Below are 25,216 nucleotides of genomic sequence, written 5' to 3'. Positions count from 1 at the left end.
CTCTCTATTCACAGCCCATATCTATCTGTGCTCTTATAAATACACATACAGTATCTCTTTTACTCTAAAAGCACTTGCTCCTGGATGGCAGGGGGGTAAAAGCTGAAAACATGCTCGAGACTCGAAGGTTAAGTGATGAAGAACAGCCAAAAGAAAAATGTATAAGACTGATGCACGGTCAAAAAGAAATAACGAAGTGAAAAACTTAATGAAAAACATTTTTGACAAGATAAAAAATAGCCTGAAAACATGAAGAATGGGTTTAGTAACATCAAAGGAGAAAATTAGAATATTATACACACATGTATACACTCATAAAAAATACAACATTGCAATTAAAGACAGATTTGGTTTTTATCGAGTAAAAATGTGCCTGCATGGTTGAAGTTTTACTTTTGGCACTGAAGGATTGTTTTCCAATTTAATCACTGTTTCAGAGTGATTTGTAACGTGTCTTGTCCTGAAAGGTTTTTATGTTCGATGTGTGGTTGCTCATAGACATGCTCTGCTACCAGTGCATATTTATAAACCAGAACAAACTTTACATTTGCTATGACGAAAATGCGGAGATTGTATATTCTGAAAATTAAAAATTCTATTTAGGTTTCCTTATACAAGACACTTCGTTCCTCCCTCTGCATGTATGTTAAATTTCAAAGAAGAATTCCATGTCTACAGTCATTGTGGTGGCAATCATGAAATAATACTAACAGAGCTTAGCAAACTCAGTTGAAATGGTGGCAAGATAGTTTCTAAATCAAGCAAATCTTAACTCTGCCTCTTCTTATTTCTGGAATTATATGAAATAAAGAATCTTTTGTTAGTACGACTGCCTGGGCCTTGTGAAATGCCATTGGCAAACCATAGATTATTTTAGAATTCTGCGAGTTTACGAAACTGAGGTCAGCTCAAGGCTTTATTGTCCTCAAGCTGTGACACGGCAATCCTCAGTTAAGGTCACAGAGGAGCAGAGAAAGGTCTGAGAAATTATTAGCGCATATTCAGTGTTAAAAAGTGCCAATTCTTCAATGTGTCAGTATTTGGTGCTCTGGCACTGCGTTTTGCTGATTCTTCCCAAAATGTTAGCTGTCTGTTCTCTGGGCGGATCATCATGGCTGTACAGTATATACAGTATAATGAATTACCCACGGGGCACTTCAAAGCTCACCTCTTCCTGTTCTTTTCTGTCTGCTTTCCTCTGTTGGGGATTTTGGTGCTTTGTTTTCACAATGTGCTAAAATGGATTTTACTGACAACTGAGCACATTCAGAACAATTAATAAACCGCACCTCACAACACAGCTAATGTACAATTTACCCTTTAAAATTTGTTTCATACGAACCTCTGTCTCATCCTCCAGTATCTCTTTTTCAATATGAAAACATTTACATTAATTGTCATTCTTATGTTGTAAATGTAAATTTGTGTGTGTTCATATGTTGTTGTGCATGTATGCAAAGTTCATTGTCCTCACCTTGAACACCAGTTCACCTATCAGTCCATTCCACTGACCATCAGGCTGCACACTGCCATATTTATGATCTGGTGCAACATAGATCTCATACTTAAAGCCCAGGTAGTTGGACAGAGCATCCAGAACATCGATGGAGTAGCCCTGATACTTCTTTGGTTTTCCTAGAACGTTCTCTGACACCATTACGAATGGCTCCTCCTAGAAGGCAAAGATCAATAGGTATGTCAGTCAAGCAGCCGATCAACGCAACAGTCATTCAAGCATTAAATTACCCATTTACTCTTGTGGCCATTATACCATCAAAGACACTCACACTACAAGTTGGCAGTCTGTATGTGAGAGCCTCTGTTCGACATACAGTGAAAGAAGGCAATTTTCATCACTTTCTTAAGTCACACTGGCATAATTGTAAATAGGTTCAACAATCCCTCTGGCATTTACACAGCAAAACAACATCTTGGAGAGTTGAATAATTTCCCAGCATAAATGCAATCAGTGTTTTATGTGCTAAGGCCTGCTGGCTTTTGTGCTTGGTTGCAGTGTTGTTCGTCTTCTCTTTAAATGGCACACTGCTTTTCGCTACCTTTGAACATTACCTTACCACCCCCAACACTCAGTATATATTAGCATCCTATGGGGTTGGGTGAAAATGGGATTTGTCACCACTGTGACACGTGAAATGTCACAGCCAAAGTGAAATCTCACCACTGTGGATGACATGTATATCATGTCCCCGTCTCTTGTGACATGCAAAGGTATACTCACTCCGTAGAAGAATCTGACAGTAATAACATAGAGAGTAGTCCTCCAGTAGCTCTAGTATCCAAACATCTCCCTTTGCTTGAGCAGTAAGATTCATAAATACAGTGCCTTGCGAAAGTAATGGCCCCCCCAAGCAATTTTTTGACATTTTTCCACATTTTAGGCTTTAAACTTAAAGATAACAAACTGAAAATATTTTTCAAGAATCAACAACATGTGAGACACAATCATGAAGTGGAACCAAATTTATTTAACATTTTATATTGTGTTTAGAAAAAAAACCCTGAAAAGTAATATATCAGAAGTATTAGCCCCATGTTCTCTCAGCTCAGCTAACCGACTCCAGAAGTTCCCTGATGACTTCTTAATGATCCAATATTGACCTACATGACAACAATGACAAACAGAATGCACCTGTGTGTCACTTGGGCTCACATTTGCACATCCTACTTTACAGTTTTTTATTTCAAAACACAATATAAAATGTTGAATAAATTTGGTTCCACTTCAGGATTGTGTCTCACATGTTGATTCTTGAAAAATATTTTCAGTTTGTTATCTTTAAGTTTGAAGCCTGAAATGTGGCAAAATTTCAAAAAGGCTTGGGGGGCAATACTTTCACAAGGCACTGTACAACTGTAGAAAAACTAATTCATAATGTTTCTATGTTTTTTTCTTGGAGGCAGTATGTGAAAAATATATTGAAGTGTATAGGTGCATTGATTTTGTTATGTGAAGGTAAATCAAATTCTTACACAGGTTCCTGACAGAACAGAGGTGTACCTCGGCTTATGTCATTTCAAGTTATGTCAATCTCTATTACACGTCGGTTTTCAAGAAAAAAAAACAAAACAGAAAAATAACAATCAAATCAACATGATTGTACTTGACTTACATCTGTCTGCCAAAACTAGTGAAATCGTAATGGTAAACCGTAAAATCACATAATATCATGTTACTATACAATACATAAGCATAAAAACATAAAATTAATGATCAAACCATAGCATTCCCAGTGACCTGCAATGTGGAAGAAGTGACTGAAGACATGATGACGACGTAAGAGATGATGATGTTTTTTCTGCACTTTACATCTCTCCGCCACAAATATTAGAATTGTAAAATCACTAGTAAACCATTAATAGCACATAATTTTACTGTACAATAAATAACAATAAAACATATATAGTAACATCAAATTATTAGCCAATAGCAGCCTACATCACTGCAATGCTGAGAGAAGCGGCTGAACATGTGAAGAGGCTGAAGATGTGACAGCGACGTATTTTCTTACTCTATTTAAAATATAAAATTGAATTGTCTGTAAGCTTAAAATAGATTTGTACTAACAGCATATTACTGAAAGTACATTCATAAATAAAGTACAGTACAGAAAGAGGAATGGTTATTTTCAGTTTAGCCTGCAGACAAGTTCTGCATATATGTATTCTAACATACCATAATCAGCTGTTCTTTTTTTTTTCATTTTGGCTTCCATTTAGCCTTCCCGGAGAGTGGAAAAGTAAGCAAACACAAAAACCCCAGACATTAAAAAACAACAACAACAAACAAAACAAAAACAAAGACAGGTTCCCCAATCACATTTTAGTTAGGCTCTAAAAGTTCCCTACCCAGGTTTTCTTTTTGGTCACAGAGAGAACCATGTTTCATAATTTATTTAAAAGATAACCTATTTAACATTTTCAAGTGAATTAAAATGCTGAAAATCAATAGTGGTACCATGCAATTCAGCAAATTTGTTTTTTATTAGTTAATTTTGAAATGCAGTTGGGACGACAGAGCCTTGTTGTTATCAATATCACAAGGGCATCTAAAGGGCAGCATACTCTTGGGGTTAAATGACAGCAAGCAATGCTGACATTTTAAGGAATTATGAGAAATCAGCACATGGAAACATTAGGCATTTTTTAACAAACGCTGCAAAAAGCTGGATTCTTACTTTTATGTGTTTATTGGGATTGGATTGTTTCAGTAAGGTCTTGTTTCTACAGCTCTGGTCTTTTCCATCCTTCTGTTTCTGCCTCTCTCACCCTTTGTTCTCTATTCTTTAATAAATTTCTATTGATGAGTGAAATGTCTTAGGCCAATATGTCTTACAGATTTATGAGAGGCTGTGCATTATTGACTGGATACTGGCTGCACATTAGGCACACACACTGACACATACACATTTGCAGGCTATGCTACGCATTAACTTGCCGGTTCCTAATCCTTACTAGCTACTGTTCAATAAGCTATTAGGCTGTGAGTGGACATGCATGCCAAGTCCCTGTCTCATCACAAGCATCCATCAATCAAGGTGGGAACGCCCATGAACACACACACCCAAACTGAATTACTGCTCAACTATCACTGATTGCTTCCCTCTGTGGATATTTTAATGAACAAACTCATCCATGAGGAAGAAAACATGGTTGAACCTCTTTTACTAGGGAACTATACTACGGTCAACTTTTCACCAAAGCCTTCATGCTCATAAATACACATCTCAATGAAATATTAATTTCCAGGGTAACTCATCCATTTCATAGCTATAATGTATTTTTTTTCCACAAATTAATTGCTTGTGGAAGCCAGAGAAAGAACTTTACATGACAACTTTTCAGTCAGCAGTTTTTTCCTCATAAACATGCAGGTGAGAGACTATTATGATCAGGAAATTTTTGAAGTGACTCCAAGGAACTTTCGTAAAGTCCAGTGGATTTATTTAAACAGCTTTTGATAACCATGACATGGACAAATAAGAACCTACACAGACATTTTAGATGAACAAGGACGAATAATACAATACAAGTTTTAAGGAATCCAATAAGCCAAAAATAACTGTGGGGTTGTTAGGCACGTCCTAATATATATATAAAAAATGTCCCTCTCACCCTTGTGGGGTGGTATCTGTGTGTCATCCTCAAGTTCGGGTCCTCTACCAGAGGCCTGGGAGTCTGAGGGTTCTGCGCAGTATCTTAGCTGTTCCTAGGACTGTGCTCTTCTGGACTGAGGCTTCAGATGTTGTTCCAGGAATCTGCTGGAGCCACTCTTCCAGTTTGGGGGTCACTGCCCCAAGTGCTCCTACTACCATGGGGACCACATTAACCTTGACCTTCCACATCTGTTCCAGCTGTTCTTTCAACCCTTGATACTTCTCAATCTTTTCGTGTTCCTTCTTCCTGATGTTGGCGTCAGCTGGAATCGCCACATCTATCACCACTGCTCTCTTCTGCTCTTTGTCCACCACCACTATGTCTGGTTTGTTAGCTAGCAGTCTGGAAGCTGAAGTCCCACAGGATCTTAGCCTTGTCGTTCTCAACCACCTTTGGTGGTATGTCCCATTTGGATTTGGGTACTTCTAGTCCATACTGGGTACAGATGTTCCTGTACACTATCACAGCTATTTGGTTGTGCCTTTCCATGTATGCTGAGCTGGCGAGCATCTTACACCCTGCTACCACATGCTGGACTGTCTCTGGGGCTTCTTTACATAGCCTGCACCTTGGGTCAGATCTACTGTGGTAGATATTGGCCTCTATTGCTCTTGTATTTAGGGCCTGTTCTTGTGCTGCCATGATCAGTGCCTCTGTACTGTCTGTCAGTCCAGCTTTATTCAGCCATTGGTAGGTCTTCTTGATATCAGCCACTTCCTCTATCTGACAGTGGTACATGCCGTGTAGGGGCTTGTCCCTCCATGTTGTCTCCTCCTCCTCCTCTTCCTCCTCAGGTTTCTGCTGTCTCAGGCATTCACTGAGCAGTTTATCTGTTGGGGCCATCTTCCTGATGTACTCTTGGATTTTTGATGTTTCATCCTATATACAGTTGTGTTCAAAATAATAGCAGTCTGTTTAAAAAATTGAGTAAAGCCCAAAATCCTTATAATGGTTTTTATTTCCATGCATTGGGAACACTGCACATTATATTCTAAATCAATACATTGATAAAAAAGCAGAAATTATTTAATTACTTAACAGAAAATGAAGAAAAATTAACATTTGGCTGTTCAAAAAAATAGCAGTGTATGCATTTTACTTTACAAACCCAAATATTTACTGTATAAACTGAAAAATATCCAGGATTCAGCATTCCTATGAATCACTCAACTAATTCTTAGTTGTATAGCCACTGTTTCTGAGAACTGCTTCACATCTGTGTTGCATGGAGTTGACCAACTTCTGGCATCTGTGAACAGGTATTCCAGCCCAGGATGATTTGACAACGTTCCATAATTCCTCTGCATTTCTTGGTTTTGCCTTAGAAACAGCATTTTTAATGTCACGCCACAAGTTTTCTGTCGGATTAAGGTCCAGGGATTGGGCTGGCCACTCCATGACTTTAACTTTGTTGGTCTGGAACCAAGAAGCTGCTCGCTTACTGGTGTGTTTGGGGTCGTTGTCTTGTTGAAACACCCATTTCAAGGGCAATTCCTCTTCAGCATCAGGCAACATGACCTCTTCAAGTATTTTGATGTATCCAAACTGATCCATGATCCCTGGTATGCGATAAATGGGCCTGACACCATATTAAGATAAACATCCCCATATCATGATACTTGCACCACCATGCTTCACTGTCTTCAGAGTGCACTGTGGCTTGAATTCAGTGTTTGGGAGTCGTCTGACAAACTGTCTGTGGCCCTTAGACCCAAAGAGAACAATCTTACTCTCATCCGTCCACAAAATGTTTCTCCATTTCTCTTTTGGCCAGCCAATGTGTTCTTTGGCAAATTGTATCCTCTTCATCACATGTCTTTTTTGTAACAGTGGGACTTTGCGGGGGCTTCTTGCTGATAGATTAGCTTCACACAGGCATCTTCTAATTGTAACAGTACTCACAGGTATCTTCAGACTGTCTGATCATCCTGGAGCTGATCATTGGCTGAGTTTTCACCATTCTGGCTATTCTTCGATCCATTTGAATGGTAGTCTTCCGTTTTCTTCCACGTCTCTCTAGTTTTGCTTTCCATTTTAAAGCATTGGAGATCATTTTAGCCGAGCAGTCCATCATTTTCTGCACTTCTTTATACGTTTTCCCTTCATTAATCAACATTTTAATCAAAGTACGTTTTTCTTCTGAACAATGTCTGGAACGACCCATTTTTCTCAGGTTTTAAGAGAGAAATGCATGAACAACATGTGCTGGCTTCATTCTTAAATAAGGGCCACTTGATTGTCACCCGTTTTTTCACAGATTGAATGACTTCACTAATTGAACTCCACACTGCTATTTTTTTGAACACGCCTCGTCAATTCATTATTCAATTACACAGACTCAGGAGCATATACTGTATATCATGAATGTTGGCTCTGTTGGTTTTCTATGACCCTACTACAGCAACTGGTAAATTATTTGCCATACAGTAATATAATTTCTACCAAAAACAGGTTATTCATGTTGGAATGTGTGTGTGTGTGTGTGTGTGTGTGTGTGTGTGTGTGTGTGTGTGTGTGTGTGTGTGTGTGTGTGTGTGTGTGTGTGTTTTTAGAAGCTTTCTATGACGTTGACACCTGCTGGTGCAATGGAGTCATTGGAGGGCAGCGGCGGACAGTGTTGCTGCTCGGACACACAACTCCGATGGTTTGTGGAGTAAACCTAACTTGCTACCTCAAACCTAACTGCTAGGTTACGTTTCATTTGTCATTCTGCAACACATCGAACCTGAACCAGGCCATTTGCCGCTACCCACGATGGCTGAAGGACGAAAAGATCTGGTCATATTTTAGAACATCACGACAAGTATAATGAGGACACTGTACTTTCTGCAGAGGGATTTGAAGCACGTCTGGAGGATTTTGAGTTTTGTTTTTTTGCTCAACACATTCAATTGGATTTTTGAACATGGTGATTGCGCTTTTTGCAATACTACAGATGTACAATTCTGCTTGACAAGGGTGAATGAGTTTTGTCACTCAGTTGAGCAAGCAAAGAGAAAATTCAATGACATACAGTATATGATGAAAAGGTGCGCGTCTCAGGTGTTGCAGCTGTGCGCAGTGGCCAGGGCGCAGCCAAGAAGATCTGAGCGCACACTACCAAAAACTCCAAGACAGCATTCTAGACAACATTTGTTCCCAGATACGGAATCGATTTCAGGACCATAACATGTTGATGTTTCTCTCCCTCTTTAACCCCCAGCACTTTCACACTCACAGGGAAAAAAAGCAGCCTTTTCCAGCTTAATGTAGAGGCAAGGAATACTGTTTGATTTTCCCTGACTTAAAACAGAACTGTCTGTAATGTAGGCAACGGCTGATTTTGAAGGGAAAAGTCCCGCTGATCTCCTTGATTTTCTTCGGATCAAAATTCTGAGTGAGAGTATGGGGTAATTAACGCATTGGCCTCTTTGGCTGTAACCATCCCTGTGTCCACTGCTTCTGCTGAACGTTCATTCACGGCACAGAAGCATCTAAAAACGTATGCCAGAAATATGACCAGACAGACGTGGCTTTCAGCATTAGCCTCCATGTCCAGAGAGAAAGACTTGCTGATAGATCTGAAACACAATGATAAATTGTTCGACAGAGCCATGAAAGTTTTTTTGAAGAAAGTAAGAAGGTTTTTGTCCTGTTTAATAGTAAAGTCATTGGTAACAAAGTTAAATGTCAAAAATACTCAAAATCTTTGATTTGAAATGCTCAGGAAATTAGGTGTTGCTTGATTAGCCTTTAGTAAGGGTGATGTAATGTAGATGTGTGGATTCTCAAACCCTGGTGTCATACTGATGTTATACTGATATTATGATGCGTATTTTGGGTAGGAATAAAAATGATGTCACTGAAGGCCACTGATACATATATATATATATATATATATATATATATATATATATATATATATATATATATATATATATATATATATATGTACACACACACACACAACCAAACAATGAAAGTAACAGAAGAATGAAAACTAAGTGTCAGCAAAGATGTGATTCTAGTCTTCTAAAGAAGGAAATATAAGTTAAATACTTTTATATTCTGCAGAGTCATCAGCAATATCCAAACAAATTCACCCTTCTCTTAAATGCTCCTTCAGAGGCTATATACTCACCTCCATCTCCTAATTCATGGTCATTCAGTTCCACAACACTAACAAGCAGGCTACATGGCTGTTAGGGCAGTATGGCAAACTCTGGAGCACATACTGCCCAAGGGTAATTACTCAAAAAGTTGTTACAAAAACTACTAAGTTATTCCAGGTGAAAGAATGTGAAGTATGATGTACTTAGTACAGCATACTTCATTGCCATTATAGTGTAGCCCTAAAAATGAAATGGAAAAGGAAACGTAGATGGTAGAAAAAGACAAAAAGAGGATCTGGGTTTAATTAGTGATATTCAGTGAGTCTGATAATTTAGTACAATCATTGTCATTTAAACCGGAATTCACTTGGCAATAAAACATACTGATTAAAATTTCACCCGTTACTGGAAAATCTAGAAAAAATATAATTTAACAATCAATAGAACTTACCAGTCTTCCATTTATTGGTTTTCAATTTCAAATTGCAAGTGCTTCAAGAGCACACAAAAGCCCACATATCAAGTACTTTGCACATGTATATAGAGGTATACAACCCCCCCCCCCCCACACACACACACATAGGCTTGTGACCCATTATCACACAATCAATAGCAACGTGAAATCAATGCAAGAATTTACACGTGTGATTCTGCGTGTTGTGTGTATGAGGAGGTGGGAGTGGTTGAAAGCATGTTTGGTAGATGCTTGAGGAAAACAGTATGTATAAAATGATCTTAAATCTCTGTTATCTCAAAGCCATCCCATGACTTTGGCCTACATGATCATTCTCTAGCGAGGGCACCGGCTGTTTTGATGCACATGTTATTTAGGTTGGCTGATAAAAAATGCTTGACAGTTCACTTGCCTTTACTTTGCCATCAGCATGAACCATTCCTACACCTGATTAGTTCGACACATCTATTTCTGAAATGCTTACAGGCCTTTCCTTCTTTGGCTGCTTGGAAATATTGAAAATCTTTGGGACTATCCAGCCAAATGATTTTTTAATTAATTTTAAGTGAAATAAATAGGCCATACACTTGCAAAGATAAATTCTTAATCTATAAAATCTGGTTTTGAGAGTTGCTCATTTCTAGACTTTTTAGGGGCAAAAAGTCATATTTATGAACCTTTCTCACAGCTCAGTGGGTTGTCTGGTCTTGAGCTTCCAGGCTCAATCGATGCACAGTTAATGTGTTTCAGACTAAAATCGTGTAGAGAGAATTACCTTGTGAGATGTAGTATGTGACTTTGTGATACCGATCCATCTCTCCTTGGACTCTTTTCTGTGAATGTTATTTATTCTCAGTCTTCTTTTCCCCTGCCAATCACCAGCTGTGATACATACCATTTGGCATCATTCCACATAACTCCGTCTTTCCCAAAACATATGTCTAGGAAACCTTTCCTCATCCATACATATGCCATGCACCAATCCAAAACCATCATCCATCCTCACAAGGATCATTTTACACACAACTTTATGCCCAACAAACCCTACCTTATATCTTTGTCTTTCCAAAATTGTAAGTGCTCCTCATCCTGCCTTCTCCTCTCTTTTCTCTATGCTAATTCTTTTTGAACACGTTCATCCCCTGTGTCCTCTTGACTGGGAGTGCCATATGCCATGTGGTCTCAGTGCTGCTCTGGTGTCCACAAAACCTTAGTAATGTTATTTGAAGATTCCTTTGAGGGAACGCTGGATATGACAGTCATGTGGTGATTTGAAGCAGCGCTCATTCTAAAAACACTGTGGTCTTGTCTGTAAAGTGTATTCTGAAAAGCTCTGCGAGTCTCCACAGAAGATTAGATCTCATTCTTTTATAAAAATAAATTTAGCCCAATCTGTGTTTGATAAATATGTCGTGTCAGAAAATAACAAGAGCTGTACTAATTTTAATTCACAAGCTAATTCTTGAACTTGATATATATTAAGGCTATCATGAACAACACCAGGCACCCCCTACACACCACCTTCTCCCAGCAGAGAAGCACCTTCAGCGGCAGACTGCTGTCACACAGCGCCTCCACAGAGAGGCTGAGGTCCTCCTTCATGCCCCGTGCCATCAGGGGGTACAATGACTCTCTCAGGAGGAGCGGGGGGGAGGTGGCGAGGTCAGCACAGGGTTGAATGGATTTAATTTAATTTAAATTCAATTTTATACTGTTTATATATTTATTTATTTTTTATACTGTTTTATATTTTAATTCAATTTTATACTGTTCATATTTTATTTTATACTGTTTATATTTTAATACTGTAATATTTTTTACATTTTATACTGTTTATATTTTAATTTTACACTGTTTATATTTTAGTTATAGTTTAGTATATAAGTCCTGTTAGTGCTGCATGTGTCTGTCTGTTAGTGTAGTGTATGTGTTGTGGTATGTCCTGTGATGTCAGTGTTTCTTTTTCTCCTGGTGTTTATCCAGTATTATTTGTTATGTAATGCCTGAGCAGTGGATATATACAATTTCCTCTGGGATTAATAAAGTATCTATCTATCTATCTATCTATCTATCTATCTATCTATCTATCTATCTATCTATCTATCTATCTATCTATCTATCTATCTATGATGTATGTAGATGGTTTGCCCAAATTTACTTTTCATTCTTCTTAACAAATATCTAGCATTTTTATCTACTGGAACAAAGTACTGTTGGTAAAGTGTGCACTTTCAGCACATTCTCTTTACTAAAAGGTCAACACTGAGACCATGATTTGCAATGTCAAGTTTTTTTTAACCTTTATTTATTTATTTTTGGTTATAAGATTGAAATTAGAGTTATACTGTAATATAAATAAGTGTAATTCACTAATCAAATATCTAAAGCAATTAAATGGTGGCTCATCAGTCACTATTGATCATTACACCATTCCATTGTCAAATGGATTAGTCTATAATTAAATTTGTGGTTCCTGTTGTGAACTTTATTGTTTTCATTAAATAAGTTTTGGTTAATTCAAGTAAAATGTCAGGGCACTTTAAAAAAAAAAAAAAAATCCAGGAATGTAATTCTAGGTTAGGAGGGGACATTTTCTGTCTTTGGCTGTATAGTTTTGCTTCAGTAGTTGTATTCATAGCTCACTAAGCAAATATGTTGAGCAGGACCAGAGCAATGTGGGTGATCCCTAAAAAAATGTGGTGCTAAGAATAAAATAGCAAAGATTACAATCTCATGAGTACACGTGAATGACTATTAACAGTATCAGTATATATGCAACAAAGTCAGTGAATTCAAATTTAACAGGCCATCTGATTTTTTTTACATTAAGATCCTTGAACACTTTATTTTAATGCAAAAAAAGGCTAAATTTAAATTTCATTTGCAAAATAAAAAATAAGAAAGGTATTACATTTGCGACCATAATTATTAATGATCTCTATAGATAAACATAAAAACTTCAATAGTTATGTAACCATTTCTTGGTAACATTCATTTTATAATCACTATATTCCCGGCTGGTAAATAGCATTGATTAAAAGCTAATGGTCATAATAGAGGTATGATGTCACCACCATTCGTATAATTGATCGTTATTTAACAGACTGGTGGACCAAAGATAAGTGTGTGTGTGTGTGTGTGTGTGTGTGTGTGTGTGTGTGTGTGTGTGTGTGTGTGTGTGTGTGTGTGTGTGTGTGTGTGTGTGTGTGTGTGTGTGTGTGTGTGTGTGTGTGTGTGTGTGTGGCATGTGTAAGTGTGCATGCATGTGGGAGAGAGAGAGAGAGAGAGAGAAAGAGAGAGAGAGAGAGAGCATGACACTGAAGGAAAAATATATATATAAGTTTTTCAACCTTGCAACATACAGACACAAAACAGTTATACCAGAGCAAAAACAGCCGAATGCAGCACACAACAATCTGTTCCAAAGGCCCCTTCAGAACCTACATATCATGTACACACACACACACACACACACACACACACACACACACACACGCACACGCACACGCACACACATACACACACACACACACACACACACACACACACACACACACACACACACACACACCCCCACACACACAGGATGTGCCTTTCAACCATTCTCACATAAAAAGAACATCACATCCAGGCAGCAACCTCGACATTTTGCACTACTTATATCCATTTTTGTGTTAAAGTCCTCATGAGGCAACATTCATGACCAGTAGAAAACATGAAGCATAAAAACATGAACAGACATCAGATTGTAAATGTGTGTGGTATGCATCAGTCTAGCATACCACCCAAGGTGGTATGCTAGACTGATGCTGGAGGAAAGGGTGGTGTCCAAAAATACAATCCATTTGCTCTCTTGCTTTAAGATGATGAAAATCAAAGATGGGAAAAAAGTATGAAGAAAGAAGAAAGGGATAGTGTCAAAGATTTCTAGCATTATCATTTTCCTCTCTACTTCTAACTTCAAAGGTGAGATATGAAGAATTTACAGCATTGAATCTTTAAAGCACTCAAGGGATATACTCAAATCAATGCTCCATGCAAGACAGATAAAACCACAGTCTCACCAACATCAAGATTCCAATGTCTATATCATCTGGCTGTCGAATACAAAAACAGAAACTAATAAAAAGATGACTGCTCAGTCTATCACTAAAGTCACTTTGTTACATCTCATTTCTTTCCTTTGTCACATAAACATTTCTCTGCCATTAACAATATGTTTTTGCCTACAATTCGGCACAAAGAGTTAAAATGATATACATAAAATGAGACAAAAAGTAAAACATTGCAAAACTCCATCTTTCTTTGCTTGAAGTGAACACAGGTCTTGCTTGTGTATGTTATAAAATAAATAAACCAGCAGCAATACTCACCAGAACAGTGACAACTCGCAGAACAACGCCTCTCATATTATTTTCCAATTTCCTATCTGTCAGCGTGCCGTTTAAACCATGGACCGGATCCCATGTCGCCAGCTGTACACACACAAACACACAAGTCAGTCAGATTTGCAAATAATGTGGACATCATGATGGATTTACCGAGCCGTAAACTGTTGAGGAGACACATCCACATCAAAATGCATTGCTGTAATTCACAAAAAAATACTTGTTCACCACTAACTATCTTGTCATAAAAATCAGTAAACAGAAGAGTTGATACACACAGCTGAAGTGTAAAATTACATTAACCTCATAACTGCAAACCATATCTAGAGATTTAATGCTCTGTATGGGTCAGATCCATAAATATTTAAACTGCATCATAAACGTCTGGACTTTTTGCCCCAGATCATATTATTTTACTCCCTAAACGCATTTTCTTCATCTATGTGCTTCCCTCTGCTTTAAATGAAACATTATTTCCAGCTTGAAAGATCAAACTAGCTTGGGAAAAAAACACAGCGAGAAAAGAGGTGATTTAGCTGCTTGAAAGACAAACACGCTCAACAACAACCTCATATTGTGATACACTTAAAATCTCAAGGCATAAATTGCACTTAAAAGAAAACACAAACAAACAAGGAAGGGAGAGAAATATGGATTATTTATTTTTTCTAAAAACTTAAATGAGTGTTGAATTAGCCTTTCTTTGCTCATTTGATCAATTCCCCTTGAGGTCCAACATTTACAACATATTTTAGCTAAGATGTCTTCTTTTTAATCATTTTAACATTTCATATCCTGTCCTGAGGGGGCAGCATGGTTAGCACAGTGGGTAGTGCTCACTCTAAACTGACTGTAGGTATAACTGAGCATGAATGGGTGTTTGTCTTCATGTGTGTCCCTACGATAAACTGGCAACTTATCCAGGGTGTACCCAGCATCTGCCCATAGTCAGCTGGGATAGGCTCCAGCAAAAATGAAAACAGATGACAGTGACCGAAGATAAGATGATTACTGATTGTAATGAATGTCATATCCTGTTTGAAGTATTATTGACAGAATGAAAGACAATTCAACTCCTCTAATTGGACTACATTAGTCAGGAGGAGGTTTGAACATCAGTGGGTCCCTGATTTGGCTGATAACACCTTCCTTACATGACGTCTACCAAGCAATACTCTCTCTTTCTCTCTCTCTCTGTCTCGCGCGTACATATATATATATATATATATATATATATATATATATATATATATATATATATATATATATATATATATATACGTGCGAGACAGAGAGAAAACATGTATTTGTGATAACATGGGATAAAATTAACTTTGAGAATTTAAAGAGCATGTTGATATCTTTTGACAATATAATATCGTGTGAAACTGTTAAAGTGTCTGCAACAAACTGGTTATTTTTTGTATAAACACTGTCTGCTGAAAGAGGTGACTATGATCATTATATTCTTGTGGAGAGCACTGGCAAGGTCAATGTCTAGTTTTGACTATGTACGATGTTAACAAACCTTGTGTTCCTAGGAAGAATATAAACATGGTTATACTCTAGGGTAAAAGGTTAACATCTGGAAGTGGATACGGGTATGAACGTCTGTCAAAATTCAATGTATGAGCTGGTTGAAAACTTTTAATATCTGAGTTTGTTGATTACATATTCTAATGAGAGAGATGTTTTGTTCATGATTTAGGGGACGGGAATCTTACAAGCCAATGGCTTCTACCCGTTAACCCTTTTTTTTTCTTTTCGGATGTTGTTGATGATGTTTCAACACTGATGAAAGTGAAATATGTTGTAATAACATGTCTGGAAAGAAGAAAAATGAACTGCATATATATATATATATATATATATATATATATATACACACATTCATACATACATACACACAGTATATATACAGTATACACACACACACACACACACACACACACACACACACACACACACACACACACACATACACACACACACACAGTATATGCATTGTATTTTTAATCCTTGTCTCAGCCTGGTGGGGGAGATGTAGTGCTACAATCAGTGTAACTGTTCCTCCACCAAAGAAAAACTTGCAACCACTTTGTTTGTTCTTTTTCTGCTTCATGGCACACAAAAACATGAGGGGGTATTTGTACTATTCTTCTTCTTTTAACCTTGAACCTCTTTTTAACCTTATAGTAAGGATTAACTAACATTAATATGTGTATAAAGCTTACCCTAACCATTCATGGTGTCTAACCGTATACATAATTTGTACTATTTGTGTGTGTGTGTGTGTACCAACAGTGATGCACCAGTTGTAAAATTAAGAGGATACGAAGAACACACAAATATAAGAAAGGATGGACCCACATGAAAAGGCAAGAGATAATGAAACAACCCTTGTAAAAGAGAATGACAGGGAAGGGGGAGTGGTAGAGATCCCAATCAGGCAAACAGCCCAGTGATACGATGCCAGCAGAAATGAAAAACATTGTAAAAGGTGAATTTACGCACAGCATCCATTGTAAGTGCTTATAAAGACACAAACATATACAAACAATAAAACTGCAGCAGCACTGAACCTAGCAAGAGGCAACATGTAGTACAAGCACTCAGTAAGTTAAAGTAGTTTTTTCATTACTTTTAAAGGGCAATTTAAGAGAATGACTCTTTTGAAAGATCTCCTACACTCAAAAAAACAATACTGCAGGTTACTTAATTCAATCGGTGAAACATTTTTACACTTAGAAATATTGAGTAGATTTGAAAGCTCTCAAATCTGTTAAATCAAAAAACATGAGTAATGAGTAAATCTAAGTAATATTTTCAAGTACTTTTGAATGAATTGATTTGGTTCAATTACCACATAAATTGAGTAGACGTAACTGAAATACTTTTTTAACCATAATGAAAACCGAGTAGAAAGCACTAAATAATATTAGTAGATAATTGAAAACATTTGTATAAGATAATTCAAGTTTGATAATGACTTACTACATAAGTGTGTTATAATGACTGATTTTTTTATATTAATTTTAATGGAAAATATTGTGTATTATAAACCAATATGACCAAGAGCTCACAAAACATGAAAGCTTTATTTTCACAAACATTTTTTCACAAAGAAACATTTCTTCCATGATCTATTATTATATTATTACTAGCAGGAACCTGTGGAAATTCCACAATAAAACAACAATATCACACTTTGTTTCATTTTTTTTCTTCGCTGTCACAAGAAAACAAACCGCTGTGTCCGACGAAGCCGTAACGGCTACTTGTGTGGGACTGACAAACGCGAAGATGAAGGCATTACGGTCCGGCAATCTGGGTAGACGCTGGCTTTATGAGTTCGGTCCTGGTGTATAAAGCATTGGGGTTCCCCACATGACAACATGAGGTCCGTCACAATCAAACAATAGAAATCGCTATGTTTGACGAAGCCAGAACAGCTTCGTAAGTGAGAGACATGGACAAATGTGAAGACCGGAGCTAACTCGGCTAGTGGCCCAATCTTTTGAGTAGATCGCGGGGGCAACAGTCTCAGTAGGGATGCCCATACTTACCTCTTCCCAGGCACCTCCTCCAGCTCTCCAAAAGCTGTTTGAGTCGATTCACTGGACGTTAAGAAAGTTCTTGAAAACGTTTCGTCTCTCATCCAAGAGACTTCTTCAGTTCAGAGGGTAGCTGATCACGTCCCAGCTTGTGAACCCTGTGTGGCGTGCTCAGTGCTATTCACACTGAAACGACCATCGTTGACACCCGTCTGGTTCCTCAACGATTGTTGGTGGGGTTGCCAAAGGGGCTCGCTTAGATGTGAGCTTCAGGACTCATTTCAGGACACCGATGTTCAGATCTCGGACAGGGAAGATAAATGGTTTGAGAGAGGAGTGAAAGAGGCCATCCACATCAAAGTGGAGAAGCCATCTCTGAACAGGGGGGGTGTCTGCGACATCACCTTTCTCCCATTTACAACCATGTACTTTCAAAACTCCCAAAAAGATTGTCTCAGCAGATTGACCCAGGTGATATGTCCAAGACTGACCCGGCCCGAATTGGTCTTGGACTCGGGCTTATCTTTCACTAACTTTTTAAATTATATATATATACCCGAGCTTGAGGATGACACACAGATACCACCCTACAAGGGTGAGAGGGAATATATATATATATATCTGCATGTGAGGTGGGGCTTGGTACCCAATCACGGATTGTGGGGGGGGTGATATCCCCCCGCTGACCTGGCGTCCTGGCTCCCCCTTGCCGTAGCATTGTTGTCTGGACTAGAAGCACCCAAATCCCAATGGGACATACCACCAAAGGTGGTTGAGAACGGCAAGGCTAAGATCCTGTGGGACTTCAGCTTCCAGACTGCTAGCTAACAAACTAGACATAGTGCTGATGGACAAAGAGCAGAAGAGAGCAGTGGTGATAGATGTGGCGATTCCAGCTGATGCCAACATCAGGAAGAAGGAACACGAAAAGATTGAGAAATATCAAGGGTTGAAAGAACAGCTGGAACAGATGTGGAAGGTTAAGGTTAATGTGGTCCCCGTGGTAGTAGGAGCACTTAGGGCAGTGACCCCCAAACTGGAAGAGTGGCTCCAGCAGATTCCTGGAACAACATCTGAAGCCTCAGTCCAGAAGAGCGCAGTCCTAGGAACAGCTAAGGTACTGCGCAGAACCCTCAGACTCCCAGGCCTCTGGTAGAGGACCCGAGCTTGAGGATGACACACAGATACCACCCCACAAGGGTGAGAGGGACATTTTTTATATATATATATATATATATATATATATATATATATATATATATATATATATATATATATATATCTGGAAGCTGAAGTCCCACAGGATCTTAGCCTTGTCGTTCTCAACCACCTTCGGTGGAATGTCCCATTGGGATTTGGGTACTTCTAGTCCATACTGGGTACAGATGTTCCTGTACACTGGCACAGCTACTTGGTTGTGCCTTTCCATGTATGCTGAGCTGGTGAGCATCTTACACCCTGCTACCACATGCTGGACTGACTCTGGGGCTTCTTTACATAGCCTGCACCTTGGGTCAGATCTACTGTGGTAGATATTGGCCTCTATTGCTCTTGTACTTAGGGCCTGTTCTTGTGCTGCCATTATCAGTGTCTCTGTGCTGTCTGTCAGTCCAGCTTTATTCAGCCATTGGTAGGTTTTCTTGATATCAGCCACTTCCTCTATCTGACGGTGGTACATGCCATGTAGGGGCTTGTCCCTCCATGTTGTCTCCTCCTTCTCCTCCTCTCTCCTGAGGTTTCTGCTGTCTAAGGCATTCACTGAGCAGTCCATCTGTTGGGGCCATCTTCCTGATATACTCTTGGATTTTTGAGGTCTCATCCTGGACAGTGGCCCTGACGCTCACTAGTCCTCGGCCTCCCTCTTTTCGCTTAGTGTACAGCCTCAGGATGCTGGACTTGGGGTGAAACCCTCCATGCATGGTGAGGAGCTTTCTCGTCTTGATATCTGTGGCTTCTATCTCCTCCTTTGGCCATCTTATGATCCCAGCGAGGTATCTGATGACAGGCAGTGCATATATGTTGTTGGCTCGGACCTTGTTCTTGCCATTCAGATGACTTCTCAGGACTTGCCTTACTCTCTGGAGGTATTTGGCTGTGCATGACTTCCTTGCGGCCTTCTCATGGTTGCCATTAGCCTGTGGGATTCCAAGGTATTTGTAGCTGTCCTTGATGTCTTCTATCCTGCCCCCTGGTAGGTCAACCCCTTCAGTCCTGATCATCTTGCCTCTTCTTGATACCATCCGGCCACATTTGTCTAATCCGAATGACTTCCCTATGTCGTTGCTGTAGATCCTGGTGGTGTGGATCAGTGAGTCATTTTCTCTATTCCTGGCATACATCTTGATGTCATCCATGTAGAGGAGATGGCTGATTGTTGTCCCACTTCGGAATCGGTATCCATAGCCACTCTTTGTGATGATGTGACTGAGGGGGTTCAGGCCTATGCAGAACAGCAACGGTGATAGTGCATCCCCTAGGTATATGCCGCACTTGATGTTAACTTGGACAATTGGCTTGGAGTTAGTCTCCAGGGTTGTCTTCCACTTCCCCATTGAGTTCTTCAATGGGGAAGACTATATATATATATATATATATATATATATATATATATATATATATATATGTATCTCAAACATATATATCTCAAACAATCTATGGATATTAAACTAAGGAATACATTTATATAATAAAGTCAGACCAGTGCCTTGTCCTGGTCTGACTGGTGCATTCCATCCATTCCCTCCTCCTGAGTCCTCACAAATAAAATATAAAATTTTGGGTTTGTTACGGGCTTGTGCCTGCAAATCAAATTAATTAATCGGGCTCGGGCCGGGTTGGGTTTTTTAGGCCCCATCTTACCTCTAACACACACAGACAAGTCCCTTAACCGAATCAAAGTCCAACCAACTAAAGTTAAAATTAACCCAAAATTACCAATGCCATTACCAAGACCGCGCTTGCCGCCGAGTTGATTCACGTTTAGCCACATGAACAATTTAATATCAGAAGCATTAACAAGCTTGCACATTTCAAGTAGTCAAATCAAATACTCATCATGATGATATTCAGCATTTTTATTGAGCATGCATATCTACAGGTGTATATTATTATCACATTTACTAGGTCCTTGAATGTTTTTTTAGACACAGAAAATTCTAATAAACCAAAACAAAGATTAAAAATAACAATTAAAAAAATGCAACCCACTGCCGTTATATATAAGATTTCTCTTTGATGTGGTGAAGTGGTGACACAGTAACACTAGTAGGACAAGAATTCTTGGAATGGACACCATGACTTAAATGAGGACAAATACAAAGTGAGATGGAGTTGTAATGAAGTGAGTGTTCCCTACACTCTTCAGCCTAGATTTTGTTTACTTCCTGAAATCTCAGTAAAACTTTTTGAAAGTAGTGCTTTATTTTTGAAAAAGCTCTCAGGACATAGTAACAAACAGTCAAATATTCCACAAATAAAAAAAATTATTGAGATATTTACTCTATAGTGCAATGGCCCAATCATTTTGCTTAAAGTCAGGGTGAATGTACTATAAGATTTACAGTTAATGACAGAGTCACAAAACCAAAACTGTGTTGTTTTGGTTTATTAATGTTCTCTGCACTGCCTCAGGAGGACAACATTTCCATTGCCTTTTGCAGTCATTTTACCCTCCAGCAAGACACTTAATATTGATTTCTCTGGACTGCATTAATAAAACAGCAGTTCCTATAAAAAATACTTTGAAAACTATGTTCGACTCTGGAGCCTGTTGCTCCCCTCATCTGCTCAATAAGAAAGCATTTATTTTAATTTTGGTTGAGAAAGGTTTGCAATAAATATTGTGGAATAGCCTGTAATGATGGTAGTTTGAGCTGTATACCTTAGTGCATAAAAAAGTCAGTATTTTGGAGAGAAGGACATTAATCAGCTGAGAATTTCACAGCGACTATTAGTCATGAGTAGGATGACTTTGGTTGTAATTGTGTACCAAATACACGCAACTTCACTCATTCAAGTACACATTAAATGACGCAAATGAACAAACATCATGGGCTAAAGGCATATGTAATTTTAGTCTCCCACTTTCAATATGGATCAGACAATTTTCATTTTGGGTAGTATGATTATATGACATGGTATGATGAATAAAGGAGTAATATAAGTCATATTTATTAAAATGGCTGATGTAAGTGCAGAGATGTGGTTACCACTTTCTAATAACCACTTACTAAGAAAGCATGTATTTGATTGAAAAGCATCTTTTTGCTTCTTGTGAGGGTTGCACATTGCTGTTGTGGGTGCCACTGTTTCTTCATAGACAGGAAGGCACTGGGTTTAAATCCATGTGATGAAGTTCCGTATGGTCTGTCTATGTGTTGGCCATGTAATGAACGGATGACTTGCCCAGAGGTATACCCTGCCTCTCATTCAGAGTCAGCCGGGAAAGATTAAAGCTTCCCGTGACCCTGCACAGGATAAGTGAATACAGAAAATGGACAGACAGACAAACAGACATGCAGCAAAGGGACACGGGCATACATACTCAGTCTCTCCCCTAAACCACCACAGGTCTTTGGGCCAGTGAATTAAGTGGTGGGCTGCTTGTCTAGAACAGGGGAGAGGCTGCCTCTGGTGGTGTTGGAAGTGATAAAGCATTGCTTTGAGACAGAAAGTGTGGAATTTTTTGCTGCCAAGGAGTCAACTAAGAGAACTTCTCTTCCCTCCATGCCTCCTCTTGGAACAGAAGCCCTGGGCCATCAGCAGCTCCAGCAGCAGTTGTCCATATACTCAGAGTCTGTTCTGCCAAGTTAAAGCACTTTACTCATTGACTACTCGGATTCCCGTCATACTTCAAGTACTGCCTATGCCAGTCAGTTTGCCCTGGCTGATTGGTTAAGTTGCATTGCCATTCCTGTGTGTGCTGGCTTTGGGTGCTTGCAGGAACAGCAAAGATCTGGATACCATTTGAGCTTGACTACAGCAGTGGCAGATGCACTTACCACCCTGCCAAGTACTGCACATTTGTATATAGTTTTTTGGTTACGTGGATGGCAGCTTATGAGGTCCTGTGCCCTCTCTGGTTGCTCATTAGGCAGCCCCTGTTCATATGGCATGTACCTGAGTGGAGTGACATTACCTATAGAATATACTGTATAACTTGTTATCTGAGTGAAGGGATGAGCTTTACACCTTGAGGTCACTCAGTCAGGTGTTGGATTTGGATAATCTAAGTCATGAAGCATACTGATGCCTTCCATAGACCTTGTGTGGCCCAGTGCAGCTGGTATGTCTTTAAAAAATATCCATGCCAGAGTTACCAGCCATATCCCAATAATTATCATTCAAGACTTTCCCTACTATTGCTATTGTACTTCTTCACTTATTATTTATTTTAGATATCTACTTTACTCAGCCAGTTCATTTATTCTTCATCGCTCTGTTCATCACAGGCTACGGTCAATACTACACACACCAGTCAGTGCCAAATGTTTTTAAACACAATACATTCTTTAATTTAAAATAAATGCTTATCTAATGTAGACCCATTTCACAGACAAGCTTGCAAATGTAATTGGATAAGGAAAAGGGTGGCTAAAAAAAGAGGGGAATGTAAGTAGGAATGAAAGTAGGAGGAAAGCTCAAAAAACTGGTTTGGGTTTATTATCTGTTTGTCAATATACACATTTTAAATTTATTTTTGACTTTCAAATATTAGGAGAGAGGGAAGGTTCCCTTTCTTGTGTGTGTGTGCGCGCGCGTGTGTGTGTGTGTGTGTGTGTGTGTGTGTGTGTGTGTGTGTGTGTGTGTGTGTGTGTGTGTGTGTGTGTGTGTGTGATAATCTGGAGCTAAACTGGTTGCCTGGCTAACAAAGTGGCCCACTGCCTCTGCTTATCTCCACAGCTCCAGATAAGGGCTCATTTCCCCCTGACAGTATGAAATAAATGTGTGTGTGGTTGTAGGTGTGTGTGTTAACTGAAGGACCCACTGTGCTTACTTTTACCATGTAGACTCATGCTACAAACAGTACCTTTAACATCCAACTATGCTCTTCCTGTTTAGCTGGGGCTTTTCTTTTTTGCCTCTTTATCTTTTCTCCCTAGAGTCCTTCTTTTCAGTTTTGATATGCATTTTTAACATTTTAACAGTTTTTGTATAATTCTCTGATAATTTTCTGTGCAACAATATTTGTAATTTTACTGACCTATGCCTAAACCAAATTAACATAAATTCTCATGTGAATGCAGTGAGACACCACATTTTGGTGCAGTGCTTTTAGCCATGATGAGTAATCTACAGCATGATGCAAATAAATATGTCTTGTATGGCCCAGTGTTTCAAAGTAGCACTCAGTACTCCAAACAAACAACTGCCTGCTAATGGCTAAGATAAGGAAAGGTTGAATACACTGAATGCAATGATGGTCTTATCATGATCACAAATAGCCCAACACCACTTTGTTGTTTGTATCACTGTTTCAGTTTCTAAATGAATTGGTCATGATTGCTTACTAAAATACGTAGTCAACTGTACATTTAAAAAAAGGAGAATTTTGTATTTGATTAGAAGTTGATAATATTCTCATTTTGCACTGTTTTATGAGATGCGGACCTGCAGGAGTACAAAGAGAATCAACCAGTCTACAGTCTGTTCGGCAAAGAATACAAACCCAGCTTGCTAAACAAACATACTGCAGCCAATTCAGCAAATTTCAGTCACACATGTCAACAATATCTGTTCATGTATTCTTTATATTTTCTATTCTTACTTAGGGTCAGTGCTGCAAGCTTGCGGAAAGCATTGTTCATTGTTAAGAAGAATATTCTTTCCCTTACAAGCTCTTCTCTCAAGGAGGTTGCCTGTTCTGCTCAGTAGCCTCCTCTTCTACCTCTAGACACTAACAGGTAATATTGCCTTTTTTCATCTTAATAATTACTTTCATCTTATTTCAGGATCAAAAATGAACCAGAAAAGATGATTCTTTCATGGTTTCTGCTATACAAGCCAACCCTTTAAGAAAAAAAAAAGGTACTGTACGTTCAATAGCGATGTATCAGCTTATGTATCATACTCCCGTGTTAAGCCTACTCCAATGGCTACCATAATTTTCAAACTGTCAAAATAATTTCAAATATCTATTAAAGAAAATACAATATATCATTCATTTATTATAAATTCTGGTGATGAAAATAGCTCAGTAATAATTACAATTTTTCAATGCAAGGATTTAATGAATATTAATATATTTATAGCCATCAAGAACTGGGATACATTTGAGTGCAAATGTTTGTACAATCATTAGATTTCGTTTTTGCATTCATTAAAACCTTGGCTAATGTTATTAAAAAAGATAAAATTTACAACATGCAGCATTGGCAAATTGTAGCTTTAATGACCTTTTCTTCTGAAGAACAGTTAAGAAGAAAAGCAAATACATATTAAAAATGATAAAAATGGTTGTTGGTTCATCAATTTTTCTGTCGTTTAGCAGAAATTAGAAGACATACATCCAACAACATTATGCTTAGGTTGTCATCATGGTTATAGACATCTGAG

General features: G+C 38.5%; 1 protein-coding gene across 3 annotated transcripts in view; it reads right to left on the bottom strand.

Moving 5' to 3' along the window:
• Window positions 1–25,216, bottom strand: part of grid2 (glutamate receptor, ionotropic, delta 2) — a 578,212-nt gene that overhangs the window by 114,241 nt on the left and 438,755 nt on the right. For all 3 annotated transcript variants that reach the window (XM_068310762.1, XM_068310763.1, XM_068310764.1), the window contains exons 9-10: window positions 14,094–14,195; window positions 1,475–1,672 (exon numbers count right to left, since the gene is read on the bottom strand). In XM_068310762.1, coding sequence (XP_068166863.1) covers window positions 1,475–1,672; window positions 14,094–14,195 — 300 coding nt within the window. The remainder of the gene's footprint in view (window positions 1–1,474; window positions 1,673–14,093; window positions 14,196–25,216) is intronic.

This window comes from Antennarius striatus, chromosome 3 (assembly GCF_040054535.1).
Source record: "Antennarius striatus isolate MH-2024 chromosome 3, ASM4005453v1, whole genome shotgun sequence".
Lineage (NCBI taxonomy): Eukaryota > Metazoa > Chordata > Actinopteri > Lophiiformes > Antennariidae > Antennarius > Antennarius striatus.
Note: the sequence above shows the minus strand (reverse complement) of the source record. Positions and strands in the feature narration are given on the sequence as shown.